Source organism: Perissodus microlepis, chromosome 2, assembly GCF_051167445.1.
Source record: "Perissodus microlepis isolate ML-2025 ecotype Zambia chromosome 2, ASM5116744v1, whole genome shotgun sequence".
Lineage (NCBI taxonomy): Eukaryota > Metazoa > Chordata > Actinopteri > Cichliformes > Cichlidae > Perissodus > Perissodus microlepis.
The window spans coordinates 5,615,270-5,632,193 of NC_140462.1; the positions used below are offsets into that span (position 1 = coordinate 5,615,270).

General features: G+C 43.0%; 1 protein-coding gene across 1 annotated transcript; it reads left to right on the forward strand.

Moving 5' to 3' along the window:
* The first annotated feature begins 278 nt into the window (after window positions 1-278).
* Window positions 279-16,369, forward strand: lonrf4 (LON peptidase N-terminal domain and ring finger 4). Its single transcript, XM_084941691.1, has 12 exons — window positions 279-1,115; window positions 2,593-2,711; window positions 4,120-4,242; window positions 5,229-5,420; window positions 5,632-5,749; window positions 5,979-6,060; window positions 6,251-6,365; window positions 11,014-11,135; window positions 11,250-11,408; window positions 12,617-12,779; window positions 12,870-13,019; window positions 14,219-16,369. Exons 1-12 carry the CDS (start codon window positions 818-820, stop codon window positions 14,366-14,368), a joined length of 1,791 nt encoding a protein of 596 aa, XP_084797817.1. The 5' UTR covers window positions 279-817; the 3' UTR covers window positions 14,369-16,369.
* The last annotated feature ends 555 nt before the right edge of the window (window positions 16,370-16,924 follow it).

Below are 16,924 nucleotides of genomic sequence, written 5' to 3' on the forward strand. Positions count from 1 at the left end.
CCCCTCGGAAGTTATTACCCTTAGCTGGAATTCCCTGCTTTGAGGCAAGGTAGTTTCCATAATTTTCTCCACCCTTGGATTTATCATATCCACCATTTTTCCCCTACTCACACTATACCATCAACTCGTGCCCTGGGGTAGTTTAAATGTACAGATGAAAATAATAGGAAGCGTAGTCGAAGGAATTATGTTATGAAACTCGGCATCGTTGGGTTTCACAACAGGGTGGAAAGCCATTCACTTCACCCAATCGGATTGCTCGCTGCTGCGTCACGTGATCTTTATTTATGTAATGCAATGGTGTTACACAGTCACCTAGCTTCGTGGCCGCGGAGAAGTAGGCTACAGGGGTTAATAGCGGACTCGGATTACTAAAGAGAAATAACATTAATGTGCGGATTTACCGACCTGGGTCGTGCAGCGTGTTTGGACTTTTGGAGCGTCGAGGAAACCGGCGCATTGGACTGGGAGCCGAGAGTCTTTATTGAAAAGGGAACATGGCATTTGTCCCAATACAAAGACTAAGTTAGGGCTGAAAACGAACAATGTCACTGAATGTTTTGAATACGAAAAGAAAATTTGCCAGGTGAGCGCATGAGGACTCAGTTTTGCAGCCGGACGGAAAGCGGTGTGCTTTAGGCAGATGTGTGACACTATTATTAATGCATCGCCAGCTGCCAGCATGCAATTTAAAGGGTCCTTGCAGTAACAATACCGCCAAACCGTCTATCTGCAGTGCTTTGACGAACAAAGCGACAGTTCTTCCCGTGGGACACTGTACTAGTGACATAACCAGTTAAAAAAAAAAAAAAATACAATGGAAATGCTGGAGTGCCCCCTTTGCCTCTGTCTGATGTGCGAGCCGGTGACCGTGTCGTGCGGCCACACATTCTGCCGGAGGTGCGTCGGGGGCTACCTGCCTTCCAAATGTCCGCTGTGCAAAGAGAGGCTAAAACAAAAGGAGGTGAAAAACACGAAGAACAACGTCTTGCTCATCGGCGTCGTGGAAAAGTGCTGGCCCGAAGAGAAGGGGATGAAGTGCCAAATTCAGGAGAAACTCAAAGCCACCGAGTTCGCGGAAGCGTTACGCTTAGCGAACGAGGGGCTGAACTTAGGTAAGTGACACACGTGAGAGGTCTTGACAAGTGCAGGCACACAGAAGTGTGCTTGTGTGTTTTCTTTCTTTCTTTTTACGTGTTTGTTTGATTTATAAATACTATTATTATTTTCCGTGGAATCAAATTACTATTTTTCCTCCTTTTCTTCCACTTTTACGCACTGCACATACTCTTTGCTGGTGTCCAGTGATGGTGCAGCCCCCCTAAAAGCCAAGTACCCGGGTTATTAAGAAGGTTAATAGAGAATGAAAAATGATCAGACATATTAAACCATTTGATTGAAACAACAAAGTAATTTGTGATTTGTGCTGAATAAGCAAGATGCAGTGGAAGAAACATCTGTCTCGTTCAGCTGTTTACGCAGTTAAGCATTATGACATAAGGTGAGATGTCGATTGGATAAACGTATCTGGCACAGACTCAGTCGGTGTGTGTTGCTTCTTTTATGCACCTCTGCAGGAGGAGGGAAATTTAAAGATGTTTTGTAATATTTTAAAAACTAAACAACTGCAGCCTTGCAAGCTGTTATCTGTGCAACTGCTTACCTTCGGCGTCTTTTGCATGTGCGGTTGATTTTTTTTTTTTTTTTTTTATTATTTTCTTTTTTGGTTCATGCAGCCACAATGGAGTAAAAGGGTCTGCTCCTGCCTTAGATGTGTCGATCAAGTCAGCAGGCGCCCAGGGGATCATGAGAGTGTTTGTGCTATGGGGAATCAGTTGAATTAACCTTCATGTTCGCCTCCTCTGCCGATCCAGTTAAATACTTCTACCTACCTTGCTCCAGCATTGCGGGCTCTTGTGTAACGAGCTCCCTGCAGATTTGTGAACTAGTTTATTTTCCCCCTTCTTCTTCTTTGTCTTTTCTTTTGATGATTTCTCATGGCACCTGTTCACTTTCACTTGTTGTTTCAGAGGATCATTACCAAGAACTGACTTTGTGTTTGCAAATGCCTATGTGCATGACCTTGCAGGTTCTTTTTGTAATGACTAGTCAAACGGCTTTAGGTAACAATGTCACCAGGAACCTAGAATGCACACTAGTGTGTCAGCTGAAGCTAGAAAGTCTTGAATGGACTGGAATAGGAGGTGACTGTGCACATATGTGAAGCAGAAGGTGCAGATGCTGTCGGCGCCAGAGGGGGTGGAGGGGCTCGATCAAATATTAATTATCTTTATATAGCGTGCCCATGTGTGTTTTATGTCAGTGATTGAGGAGTGGCATTTAATTGCATTGTTTGTTTTATATGGTCAGTAGTGGTGCCAAAAGCAATTATTTCCTTAAGGCGGCGCTTGGTTCTTGGATCGATTTCCTCCATGCTCCAGAAAGCAGAACTACTTGTTATGTGGGCCTGTTACTACCTGATGCGTGTTTCCTCATTTGAATGTTTGGATTGTTTTAATTTTGGCCACTTCTCCTCAAAAGCTCCACACACCATCATCCCTCACCTATCTCACCTTTTCTCACTTCCTCTAGTCCCAGACGACCAGAGTTTGAAGGTGTTCAGGGCCGAAGCGAACTTGGGCCTGAGGCGTTTACCCGACGCTCTGACGGACCTCGACTACCTCTGCTGCCTTCGCCCCAGCTGGACAGAGGTGAGAACGGAGCGGAGCCAGCCAGATGCAGTGTGCCTTTGCTGTCTGTGTGGTTCTTTTGTCCGGACAACAAAAGCTGATCTGTTGTAGGGAACATTAACAGTGCCACATTTATAGCATTTCACTGCACTCTAGTGTGGGAAAGCCGAATTTGAACCTGCACACCCTCCCACTGTCGGCTTGGTTTTGTAACATGCATGTTATGGCACAATCGTAACTGCAGGAAGAAGGTGTTACCTCATTTCATAATTTGCCTTACCATGTCGACCTGATACATTTGAAGCAATTTCCCCTGCTTTTATTGATGTTATGTCATTCACAATGTTATGCAAACAGCTACTTATGTCATAATGTCATTTAATCACTCCATGCCAGTGGGTGACTCACTGCTAATGCAGAAAAACATACTGTACAGAGTCCATTATTGCATTGTTTCTGTTTTTATATCTAAATTTAGACAAAGCTGAGGTTATTGTACTCGGCCCTAGAAATCCTAGAAACATGGTTTCTAACAAGATGCTTATGTCCTTCAGCACACATACTAAACAAGGACTGTCTTCATTCATTTGCACAATATCTCTAAAATTAGAAACATCCTATCTCACCTCTGCTGAAAAACTAGTTCATGCATTTATTACTTCTAGGCTGCACTATTCATTATTAGTATCAGGTTGTTCTAAAAATTCCCTGAAAAGTTTTCAGTTGATCCAAAATTCTGAGTACTGACAGGGACTAGAAAGAGAGCATATTTCTCCCATATTAGGTTCATAATTAAATATAATTAATTAAATCCTTCTCCTTACTTACAAAACGTTGAATAATCTTATCTTAAGGACCTCATAGTACCACATCAACCCATTAGAGCTCTTTGCTCTCAGACTGCTGGCTTTCTTGTACTTCTTAGGATTACTGGGAGGCAGAGCCTTCAGCTTTCAGACCCATCTTCTGTAGAACCAGCTCCCAGTTTGGATTTGAGAGACAGACATGGTCTCTGCTTTTCACATTAGGCATAGAACTTTCCTTTTTGATAAAGCATATAGTTAGGGCTGGATCAGCTGACCCTGAACGCTCCCTTAGTTAAACTGTAATAGGCCTAAGCTGGTTCTTGTCTTATTGCTGGCGTTTCTTTCTAATATTAGGGTTGTTACCTTACAATAGAAAGCACCTTGTCATTGTGATAGTTATATTTATATAGTTAAAACTGAATTGAACTGAATATCCAGAGATGTTATTTTACATGAAATGTTCCGTAACACCATCATTTTACAGTTTGACTGACTCCGCCTCTAGTGCAGAAAAAAATCTGTAATTCTGCAACATACTTCATGTAGCGTTTTTGTTTAAATGCTCTGGAGGTCTTTGCTTAAACAGACACCAATGTGCTGATTGCATCATTCTGTTTGTGCAGGGCTCCTTTCATAAAGGGAATGTACTGTTGGAAATGGGTCAGCAGAAAGAAGCCCTCATCCACTTCCACCGTTGCCTAAAACTTCAAGCTGATTTTGTTCCCGCAAAGAGCCAGATTAAGAAGGTCTGTTAAACCTCCCAAGAACTCATCAGTGAGAAATGTAATGTAATTCAAGTTGAAGAGCACGTGTGATTCCTTATGTATAACAGGATGTAGCACAGACATAGACACTGCTAAATGAAAGGCTGGAGTCATAGAAGGTTAAAGCAGCACCTGCAATAGCATTTAAAGAACAGGTGATCTTAAGAGATGTTTTAGGATCTGACCTAAATTTTTGATATGTGTGAATGTATGATTTTTTTTTAAATTATAGGTCACACCATGGGTCATATGTTCAGAAGGCAAACGTACCTCTAATAACAGATGCAATCGGTTATTAGAGAGCTCATTTTAAAGTTTTAACTTCCAAATCAGTTTAGATTTAGTTTGTTTGTGTGTGTGTGTGTGTGTTTAAATCAAACAACTGAATGAATGAATAAATGAATGAATAAATAAATAAATAAATAAATAAATATACATGATAGCACTGTATAATATAACCCATGATTACAGGCTAATTCCCCTGTAATTAAATGGAACTTTAATGTTTTTTATTTGAAATTGCAATATGGTTGTATTTACCTAAAAATACTTAAAGTTATGCACGATAGAATAAATTTGTAATCATTTTTTTACAGGAAACAAAGAAATAATTATATTGTAAATGCATGTTAAGCTGGGCATAATTTCATAGAAACTTTGTGAAATTTAAGGAACATGACACTTGTACAGGCTGTATTATGGTGCAGGTGAAGTACTTAAATTTACTTAAAGAGTTATTATTTCTTTGAAAAAAAGCCTTTTTACCCCTTTATTCTCGTGTACCTACCATAAAATATTTGTAAAAATACTTAAAATTAATGTTCACACCCTCATTTTAGCTTTATTTGCATTTCTTCACTTAGTTCAGTCTTCTTGCAGTGAAACCTAACTTCACTGTGATGACAGTGAGGTATCATGGCACATTTTCTTTTTATATTGATTTTATTCTTATTCTATTATTATGGCAGATCCTGGAGGCAGAGGGAGTGGAAGTGCCGGAGGAGATGCCCTGCATTTTGCAGGCAGTGTCCGAGTACCTAAAAGAGCCCTGTCCCATCACAACCCTCGGCAGCTCGCAGGGGCCGGTTCATGCTGAAGGCTTCAAACAACATCCTCATGGAGATAAGGGAGAAGAAAAAGGGAGGAGAGATACTCATCAGGTAAACATTTCATATGTAGTTAGAAAATGTGTTTTAAAGATTAAGAAAAACAGAAAAAAAAAACCATGAGGAGTGTCAGAATTTGCAAATAGATGGCCGTAGTCCTGGAATTTCCTCTGTTTTAAGGTCCTCCCATGAGGTGAGTGTGGGGAAGCTTATGCACTTAAAAATAAATCCTAACAGATAAAACCTAATATCTGCTTTCTCCAAGGTGAAGCATGACACGGGTACTGAATGCTGCCTCAGCCTCTGCCAAGCAGTTTCCTTCCTCCCCGCTGCTGACGAGGATGAAGAGATGATGACGAGGAAAGAAGACTTGCACGGCAAGTGTAAGTCAATATATCGGTGCTCGCATTTATTATGATTTGACTCTCATCTTTAACATCGGCGTGCCAAGTAGGAGTCATTTTTGTCTTTTGCAACTGCAAACAGCTTTCTCAACCCCCGCCACCCAGCAGATGGTTTGAAACTACACGGTGATCGGGACTTGTTTTCCGAAAGGTCAAACTCACTGCAAACGCTTCAAGGAAATCTGTTTTTGTGTCTTTTCTCTTTCAGTCTTAGGTGAAAGTTATCACGAGAGAGAGAATGGCATGGTTATTCTCACCGTGTCTGACTTTGAGTGCCCTCTCTGCATTAGGTGAGTGTGTTGGACTGCTCGCTGCAATCAATAATGCACCGCTGTTTGTAACGGGGTCATATATCTGGCTGGTCTCGCTTTCCTTGCTTTGTCTGGTTAGTGTTTAGCACACATGCCAGCACTCACCAGATTTAACAGCTAAATCATACATAGCATAAACAGCCTAATGTGTTATGTCTGTCCTCTAAAGGTTATTTTTTGAGCCAGTCACAACTCCTTGTGGGCACACATTCTGCAAAAACTGCATCGAGAGGAGCCTAGACCACAACCTCCGCTGTCCACTCTGCAAACAGCCGCTGCAAGAGGTAACTAGACTGAGTGCATTTAAACCCAATGGGAAGAAGGCCAAACAGCTCCACTTTAAGTAAAAAAGTACTTTTATTATTATAAAAGCTTTGTTAATGCTACCACATTGCGGTCTTCAGGCGCCAGATTTAGCTCAGGCACTCTGACATGAATCTTTTCAATGCTCTACTTTTGTGACAGTGTGTGCAAAGATACTGGGCCTCATTTTCTAATAGAAATGTTCTTGTTCTGTGCAAGAAAACTAAGCACACTCAAAATCAGTGTTGGATTTATGTTGGCCAATTTAATTCTTAATACTGTGTGTGTGTCAGTCAATCTGAATCATTCTAAACCAGTGGGCTCTGGCTTGCTACCTGCAATCTGCAACATACAACATGCTATCACACTCTTATCCCCATTTCACTGTTTATAAGGAAACACATTTAAATCTGTACCATTCAAACAAATTAAAGAGAAGGTCTGGCTGAAGACACTGAAACAATAGTATCTGAAGAGGAAGGAAGAAAAGGTACACTTTCCAAAGTTTTTCCACAGGGGTGATCATGCTTTAAAAGTGGGCTGAAATAAATAGCAGCTTTGCTGAATATATTTTAACCTAATAAAGCTAACTGTGGCTGAAGAAAAAAAGGAAAGTTTTAGCATAAAAAATACTAACAGACCATAAGAAAAAGACACTTAGAGGATATGGCGCAGCATGGTCTGTTAGCCCAAATGAAAAACTTCAGGGAATTTTTGAACAACACTCGTATCAGTCGCTATATGCGGGACTACGGAGGAATAACACTGAAACTGAAGACATCCAGCACGGATTCAAGTTGATTTTAGTAAATGGGATGATGAGATGATACCTACAGGGCATGTTTCCAGCTAGGCGAAGTAAAATAGCCAAAATGAAGTAATCACACAGTTATATCAGCAGTTATATTTTTCGACAGTAGCTGTATATACAGCTGAGACGAGACTTTAAAAATGTACTATATTTAAAAAAACAAATCAATATTTTAAGGGTGGCTTCAGTAGAAATTACTTGTGCTGCTAATTTGCGTATTTGCATATTATATGCATACTTGCACCCAGAACCAAGGACACATACATTTCATACTTCCATTGCTGGACTACTGCCACTGGAGTATCCTTAATCAAACACAGACAAATCAGTCACAGACAAATATATATCTATGAGCACCCTGACACTCACATTAATGATGGAGCACAACAGTGCAAAGTATAAATTCAAATTCAAATTTTATTTGTCACGTACACAGTCATACACAGTACGATATGCAGTGAAATGCTTAGACAACTGCTCGTGACCTAAAGAAAAAAAGAAAAGGCTATGAATAAGGAAGGAAGGAATAAAATAAAATATAAAAATTAAAGTTAAAAATGAAATAACTGTACAACACAAATTAGAATGAAGGGTAAATTTAACTGGGAAAGAATAAGATAAAATATATAAATTAAAGTTGAAAAATAAAATAACTGTACAACAAATACACAATACACAGTATAGAACTATATAAGTATATATATATGTGTGTATATATATATATATATATATATATATACACACACACACACACACACACACACACACACACACACACACACACACACACACACAATAACAGCAGCTGTACAAGTATTAAGTGATGAAGTGAAAAACAATGTCCAGAATGTCCACTGTGTGTGTAACAACCATATGTGTGGGTCAGTACTGTGTGGTGGTGTGATTGAGAGACCGTATCGCCCGCGGGAAGAAGCTCCTCCTCAGTCTCTCTGTGTTGGTCTTCAGGGAGCGGAATCGCTTTCCTGACCTCAACAGAGAGAACAGTCTGTTGTTGGGATGGCTGAGGTCTTTCACGATCTTCCTGGCCTTGGTCCAGCACCGCCTGCTGTAGATTGAGTGCAGGTCAGGGAGCTCGGAGCGGATGGTGTGCTCAGCTGACCGCACAACCCTCTGTAGAGCTCGTCTGTCCTGCATGGTGCTGTTCCTGAACCAGGTTAAGATGTTTCCCATCAGGATGCTCTCTATGGTGCACGAATAAAAGTTCCTGAGCACCTTGGAGGGCAGTTGGAAGTCTCTCAAGCGTCTGAGGTGGTAGAGACGCTGACGGGCCTTTTTCACCACGGTGTTGATGTGACAGGACCATGACCGGTCCTGCGTGATGTGAACTCCGAAGTATTTGAAGCTGTCCACTCTCTCCACTGGGCACTCGTTGATGACGGGGGTCTGGTAGTTCCTCTCCTGCTTAGTGCTGAAGTCCACTATCAGCTCCTTTGTCTTACTGACGTTTAGAAGGAGGTTGTTCCTCTGGCACCAGTTCTCCAGATTCCTAATCTCCTTCAGGTAGGCCGTCTCGTTGTTATCAGAGATCAGGCCCACCACGACGGTGTCGTCAGCAAACTTGATGATGGTGGTGGAGCTGGTAGTGGCCACACAGTCATATGTGTACAGAGAGTACAGCAGGGGGCTCAGAACACACCCCTGGGGGGCTCCAGTGCTGAGAGTGGTGGAGGCTGAGATATGTCCGCCCATCCTTACTGCCTGTGGTCTGCCAGTTAGGAAGTTGGAGATCCACTGACACATAGATGAGCTGAGTCCCAGATGCTCCAGCTTGGTGGTGAGTGTGGAGGGGATTATGGTATTAAATGCAGAGCTGTAGTCTATGAAGCGCATTTTAACATAATTCCCCCTTCTAGTGTCCAAGTGAGTAAGTGATGTGTGGAGGAGATGAGAGATGGCATCGTCTGTGGAACGATTTGGACGGTAAGCGAACTGTAGTGGGTCCAGTGTGTCTGGTAGTGAAGAAATGATGAAGTCTCTGACCAGGCGTTCAAAGCACTTCATCACTACTGAGGTGAGGGCTACAGGGCGATAGTCATTGAGAGAAGCAGGGTGGGGTTTCTTCGGGACAGGAACAATGATGGACTCTTTAAAGCATGTGGGGATCACCGACCGAGATAAAGAGATGTTGAATATCTCAGTGAACACAGGAACTAGCTGGTATGCGCAGTCTCTGAGGATACGACCTGGGATGCCGTCTGGTCCTGCTGCTTTCCTGGTGTTCACTCTCTTGAAGGCTCTCCTTACTTCATGCTCGGAGATGACGAGCACGTTTCCGGTGCTGGCAGTATCTTCCTGTCTGCAGCCGTTAGCGCCGCTAGCACTAGCATCGTTGGAGTCCTTAGCTGCAGCCTCGAAGCGAGCATAGAAAGTGTTCAGCTCGTCTGCCAGAGTCACGGCCGCGTTCGTCATACCGGTTGTTGGTGCTTTATAATCCGTTATTGTCCTTAGTCCCCGCCACAGGCTCCTAGAGTCACTCTGTTGGAGTTGTGACTCTAGTTTCCTCCCGTAGCGCTGCTTCGCCTCTTTCACCGCCTTCCGCACGTTATATGACGCGACTTTGTACGGGTCCATGTCCCCCGTCTTGAGTCCCGTGTTGTAGGCAGCGGTGCGGGATCTCAGAGCGTCGCGGATGGTTTTATCCACCCACGGCTTCTGGTTGGGAAACGTTGTGATAGTCTTTGTCTCCACGGTATCATCCGCTAGTTTCCCGATGAATCCCACAACCGCTTCCGTAAACACGTTGACATCATCATCGGAGCTGTTTCTGAACACGTCCCAGTCTGCGTCGTCGAGTGCGTCCTGTAACGCGGCCACCGATTGATCCGTCAGCCTTTGTTTGTATTTTGGCATGAGGAAGATGGCGGCGTGATCAGATTTGCCAAACGGAGGGCGAGATTGTGCCTTGTAGCCGTCCTTGACCGTAGTGTAGCAGTGGTCCAGTGTCCTTTCACCTCTGGTGGGGCAGGTGATGTGTTGATAAAAGTTCGGCGCTGCGCGTTTGAGGTTGGCACTATTAAAGTCCCCCGTCACAATAAGCGCAGCGTCCCGGTGTTGTGTCTGGTGCTGTGTGAGTGCCTCATGCAGCTCGCATAAGGCGGTGACCGTGTCCGCTTGTGGTGGAATATAAACGGCACTTATAATGACCGATGTAAATTCCCGAGGTAGATAAAAAGGACGACACATGATGGACAGTAGTTCCAGATTTGGTGTGCAGGAGCGTGTGAGAGGAACAACGTTCGCACTGTTGCACCAATTGTTGTTCACCATTAAACACACGCCGCCTCCCCTTGACTTCCCCGAGTCCCGTGTCCTGTCCATGCGGTGAACCGAGAAGAACTCGGCCGGCTGGATGGCGTGGTCCGGCACCGCTGGGTTCAGCCATGTCTCGGTGAAGCAGAGGAGATTGCAGTCCCGAATGTCTCTCTGGAACTTTATCCTGGCCCTGAGGTCATCAAGCTTGTTCTCCAGTGACTGGACGTTGGCGAGCAGGATGCTAGGCAGAGGTGTGCGGTGTGCACGAGCTCTCAGCCTGTTCCTGACGCCAGCTCGGATCCGGAGTTAAAAACTTAGAATTGTGAGTACATTGTATACCAATAGAAACAAGAGTGTCACTGTCATACCTAATGTTCCGCTGAAAACTAACTTGAAAAACAAAGAAAAGGTGGTCGGAGCAGTCGTGACGGCAGCCGACCTCACCGGCGCCATCTTGAGACAAGTATAATTTTTTTAATGGTTGCAGGTTTTTTTTGTTTATTTTTTGCAGCACTGTAGTATCTTTTCTTTCTTCTCATTTCCAGTACTTCAGAAACAGGAAGTACAACCCCACAGTTCTGCTCCAGGACATCATGACCCGACTTTTTGCCCCCCAGTTGGCTGAGAGGAAACAGGTCCACGATGCTGAGATGGCTGAACTGTCAAAGTAGGCGCTTCACCGACACAGTCTACACCTAATTATTGTCGCGACTTTAATAGATTGTTTTGTCACAAAATAGCCTGTTGTCCTTACAGTTGTGGTCTTTTCTCTTTCTTCTAGTCTCACTAAGGACATCCCTATATTTGTCTGCACCGTGGCCTACCCTGGAGTGCCCTGTCCACTGCATGTGTTTGAGCCTCGCTATCGGCTGATGATGCGCCGCTGCATGGAAACCGGCACCAAGAAGTTTGGCATGTGCAGTTACGAGCATGGCAGAGGGTATGCAACAGAATCTTTTACCTATTTCCACACGTAGCATACTGTACATCAAATTATGATGATGATGTTGGGATGAGAACAGTGGCCTATATCAGCGGTCCCCAACCCCTGGGCCTCGGACCGGTAGTCATTTGGTACCGGCCGCGAGAGTTGAGGCTCAGGTGTGAAATGTATGGTTTTCAGGGTTTTTATCGGTTTTCAGCGTTATTTTGTTATCGTTTTGATCGTTAACTCAGTTTTCCTGGGTCTTTTCACGTGTGTTATGAATAAATCTTCTTTTGTTCGGTACCGGTACTAGTTTTATTTTGTTGTATTTATCCGCGACACATTAAAGGCCGGTCCGTGAAAATATTGTCGGGCATAAACTGGTCCCTGGTGCAAAAAAGGTTGGAGACCGCTGGCCTATATGATTGCATGTGTATAGAAATTTAAGATTATTTTCTCTAGGCTGTCTGTGTGTGTAGAGAGATTTTCGGTTTGACATTTTCCCGACTGTGAAGCTCACAACAGGCTAGGTGGAACCTGATGGGAATGTCAGCAGGGCACTGGAAGTAGACAGCGCAGGGGCAAAGTTTAAATCACTGATCTGTGACCCTGAGGGGATGGGAAAATAACAACATGGTCACAGGTTTGCCCTGAGATCTGCTGTGCATTTTCATCTGCTTCTGAATAGCGTGCCTTTAAAGATCACGCTACAACCTCCAGGGCTGAAAAATAAAGCCAGCACAGACTGGGGTAAAAAAATCTGTAGTTCCTTGAGTGGCCACTGGACTCTTGGCCCCAAAAAGCGAGTCAGTATCCAGAGACCATAGACACTAATGTTGAGGCTTTAAAATGTGGTCCAGAAACTAATCTAATCTAACTAATCTCATCCATCCGATATGTGTATATATACAGTCTGTGCTGGGTTCTTGTTCTTGTAGGAAGACAGCAGTCATGGTGGGACTTTGATGACCTTAATCATTTTTAAGTTATCCTCATCTTTGAGTGACAGGTTGACATGGTTTCCAGTTACGTTCTTGTGTTCCTTCAAGCTAATAATGCCTTGAAAACGCACAAAACAAAACTAGTTTATGTACATTACTATCTCAAAATAAGCTTTACTCCAACCCCCCTCGTATTCTTCCTGCATAATTTTCCAATTATTGCGTTAAGATGTATTTTAATATGTCGAACCCAAAGACTGCTTTTTATCTCTTGTGCGTCAGATTCGCAGACTATGGCTGTATGCTGGAGATTCTCGATCTGGAGCGCTTGCCTGATGGACGTTCTTATGTGGAAACAATTGGTGGGAGCAGATTCAAGGTACTGAAAAGAGGCCAAAGGGATGGTTACCACACCGCTGATATAGAGTACCTAGAGGACATCAAGGTGAGGGTTTCTGAGATTACAAACAGCAGCATTCCTCTCTCTGTCTCTCTCTTTGATATTGTTAATATCGTTGCGTCCTCTTTCTCTTAGGTTGATGGCAGTGAGTTGGAGCTTCTGCAGCGTCTGCACGACAGCGTGTACCAGCAGGCCCAGGACTGGTACCAGCGACTCGGCAGCCGCATCCGCGAACAGATTAACAGACAGTATGGTGCCATGCCGGATAAGGAGGACAACATTCAGGTTTGTGCTTTAAGTGTGATGTTTGCTCTGTTAACCTTTGTAAAACTCATTTCCCTCACTCTGCTCAGAAGCCACTGCTTTTACCCTTTTAATGTCAAATAGTGACCAGTGTTATCATGAGTGCAAAAAAAATCTAAAAGATTCATTTTTTTTCTTAAGTATTCTGATCGATGTCTTTGTAAATGTTTTCATGCGCCGTATTAGTATGTAATAGTAATGTTTAAGTTATAATAGCAATAGCAAAAACACTGAGGTTTTGCCTCAGCACGTCATTGACCAGTGAGATTATGTAATTGCAGCTACGTCCAAATTTTATATTCAGATGTTGGTTCTGAGTAGTGTTTCTTTAAAGAATGGCTTTTCTTTTATCTTTCAGTCTCTTTAAATGATTTTATGGTAGTGGAACAGAGAATTATCCAGAGTATTATTCAGTTACACTTAGGTTTGGGCGATTGGACGAATATATCGTCTATCGCCAATAGGCTGAGCCCATCGGCGATCGTATTTACAAGGGCGATTTATTCATTTATTTGCCAGTGTGTACGTTTGCTAATAATGATGCAGCTAATAGAAAAGTCAACAGAAAAAAAAGTAATAGCGTTGTTTTAACAGCACCTTGTTTCATCTGCGAGCAAATGCACCCTCCTCAGAGTGCGCCCAAATGCTTGTTGATGGAGCTGCAGAAGCTGGTGATAGCCTAGCATATTCAGCCGGATGGCGGACACGTACACGCTCAAGTCGTGTTTGAGTACTTTGCTCGTACTATACGTCTGCACAAGTGGCACACCGCTTTGGTTACATCCTTAGGTTTACCCTTTTTCATCGCAAATGGGCTGTCAGCGTTAACGCACCGTCGTCACGACTAACATGATTAACAATTAACCCATTTGTTTGTCCAAAGTTTGTTCATTCTGCGCTCCAATTGAGTTAATTGTGATGACCGCATTAACGCCGACAGCCCTAATTTTTGGGGGAAATTAGTTTGTTCATGTTTGGACTTCTGAGTTGTAAACGCGCAAATCAGTCTGTGCCTGATTACATTGTTGCGCCTGTCAAAAAGTCTGCACAGGCGCGATTGTATCGCCCATCGTCGATTATTGGATTGACGATTGATTAAGTTTTCATGGTTTCAGGGTTATTGGACTGGTTTGGCACTTAATGTATTTTCATGATTACAGAGGCTAAACTTTCTATTTTAGGCTTCGCCTAATGGTCCAGGATGGTGCTGGTGGCTGCTGTCTGTCCTCCAGCTGGACCCCGCCTATCAGACCACCGTCCTGTCCCTGAACTCTCTCAAAGATCGCCTGGGACACCTCCGCCTTGTCCTTGAGTACTTCTCTCAGAGCTAAACCCTCCAGCACAGTGGTACTGAGACCACGGCTAACTGACACCAATATTATGCACAACACATTAAAAAAGAAGTGAAATCAAACAAATGCACACACAACACATTTTGAGTTTCAGGGTTGGGTTTGGGACTATCCTGTATTGTTTCTATGGACTGTGCTCGGCTCACAACTGAAGGCCAGATCACCTGGCTGCTAACTAAAAGCTTGTGATTTTTATCACACAATCCAGTTGGTCAGAGTCAGGTTTTTGCTGTTTTGAGTGTTTCATATATTTCTTACACCAGAATATTCTTCTGCACACACACTGTACGTGCTGTACCAGTGAGAACTACAGGGTTGACCAAAGATTGATCATGAATTGTGGGGAAATCGATAACATTGCAGAAAACTAACACTGGGTGTCACTGTTTCACTCCAGTTGTTACATTTAGAAAATCATGCAATAGCATCAGCCCAACTGTTAAACGTGCATATATGGTCTACTTCAGCTGCACTTGTTGCATTCAGAAGGAAGAGAGCTGAAAGTAAGCACAAACAGCAATCTGCACTTAATTTGTAGAGATATTTTTTGCAAGACTATGAACCTCCAGAGGGTGAAAGTTCATGTGCCAAAATATTTTTTGGGGATTTTTGGGGACAGTGATTGTCTTGTGCTGCACAACACTATTTGTAATGCCTGCATGTTAACTGCATCTACGCTATTGACTATGACTAAGTTTGTACTATTAAAGAATATTCTAAGATCCCTATTTAGCACTGGCGAATAATCCACTAATTTATACCATCACATGGCAGCAACTTGATGGCATTGAGATAGCAGCAGGTTTGCATTATGCTACGAACCTGCGATTATGCATGCTGATGGTCAAGTAGCAGCACAGCACTGCATGTACGTGTGTCAGGTGTAAAATAACAAGTCACTCTTGACACAAGCCATTTTTTTCCACTTCTTTTTTTTTTCTTTTTTTTTTTCAAAAGTAGATATGGTGTGTTGTCTGCACTGATAACAGTTACTGTAAAGTTTGAGTCTGTGTAGGCGGTGACACCTAACTCTGGCCCATCTACCACCAAAGTCGTGGTGCCTTTGAGTGCCTGTGCTGACCCACCAGGAGACCTGCAAGTCTTAGTTTTTACATGGCGTTGATGATGAACTGGGTGATCTTTTGTGGATATAGTGCTACATTCCGTGGAATGTTGAAGCTGTAAAGTAACATAGAGCTAATTTACTAAACACTACAGGCTTAACTGGGTGATTTAAAAAAGAAAAATTGATACATGTGCCATTGATATTTCTATATTAATTGCTTTATAGAAATAGCTGGCCAACTTGTCACTGTGTTTATGTCTGTCTATATCATGGATGCTGAAGCTAGCCTTGATTCCTTTTATGCCTTTTGTATGGTGGGCAGCAAACTTTTTTTTTAAAAAAAAACACTTCTTGGCCAACATATCACTTTAAATAATAAGAATTAGACCAACAACACACTTAACAGATACAGTTTGTATGACAGGGAGTCAAAACCCCGCTACAGAGACCGTTTAGATATAGCTTAGGCTCAAAAGAAAAAGGCTGTTCTTCAATTTCACATGCACGGCTGAGAGATTTGAGGTAATCTGAAGATGAGGGTAGAATCAGAGATGACAATGAATGTGCTACAAAAATAAAACACGAAAGTCAGTTTCCTGCTTCCAGACAATAAAGCTAACTCAAACCAGAAAAGGGATTTAATTTCATGTCCACAGAGGCGACTTTTTTCACTTCTCTGACTCAATTTCTAAGACAAATACTTTTGCACAGTAAAATCATTTTGTTGGGGCTTTGTTTTCTGATGCTCACCTACAGTCCCTCACACCTCTTGCATGTTTCTGTTTGTTAGTGTTATTGTTTGAAGAGATTTCCATGAATAGAATAATGATCTGTGTCGATCAGGGTAAACTATGTCACGTTAGTTTACCCTGCACCGCTGTGAGATTACAATTCACAATGTTTTTTTTTTTTTTAACAGAACAACTCATCCTAGTCTAACTCTTTGTCATCTTAGTGTTTAGCTGGTGTCCATTCATTGGGTAGGTTCAAACGTCTGCTAATGCATGCCCCCCCCTTTACACCCTGGCAGCTGTTCATTGACATCGGTGCTACCGGACTGTCAGAAAATGCCCACGAGCACAGTTAAACCAGTTTTCACTGAATCCACACCGTCTCCGATGCTGAACACGAGGCATAATCAGCGACCTGTTCTTGGCAGCGATTGCCCATGAGAATGAGCCGCACAGTTGTCTGCTCAGGAAAAAATAAAAAAGGCTGTGAAAAGCACCATGGCGACTTGTTCCTGCTATGTGCTGCAGATCTTACAGGAAACGTTGGCCGCTGTGGTTGGACGGTCAGTGGTCTGTGGGCTGCGTGTGAACTGAAGACATGCCTGTTTTAGTACCACTCTGTCAGCAATGGGTGCATGCAAATCTGCCGAAAGCGAGAACAATGTGCGCCAGATGACGGATTTGCTTTTAAATCCCCCCACCCTTCAAGCCAAGAGCAGCGAATGATCTTGATCTGAA

Excerpts from the sequence above, each read along its gene's own strand:
- lonrf4 (XM_084941691.1), top strand. The coding sequence starts at position 818 with ATGGAAATGCTGGAGTGCCCCCTTTGCCTCTGTCTGATGTGCGAGCCG. Across the intron at positions 4,243-5,228 it reads CAAAGAGCCAGATTAAGAAG|ATCCTGGAGGCAGAGGGAGT; the intron begins GTCTGTTAAACC and ends TTATTATGGCAG. Across the intron at positions 5,421-5,631 it reads GGAGGAGAGATACTCATCAG|GTGAAGCATGACACGGGTAC; the intron begins GTAAACATTTCA and ends GCTTTCTCCAAG.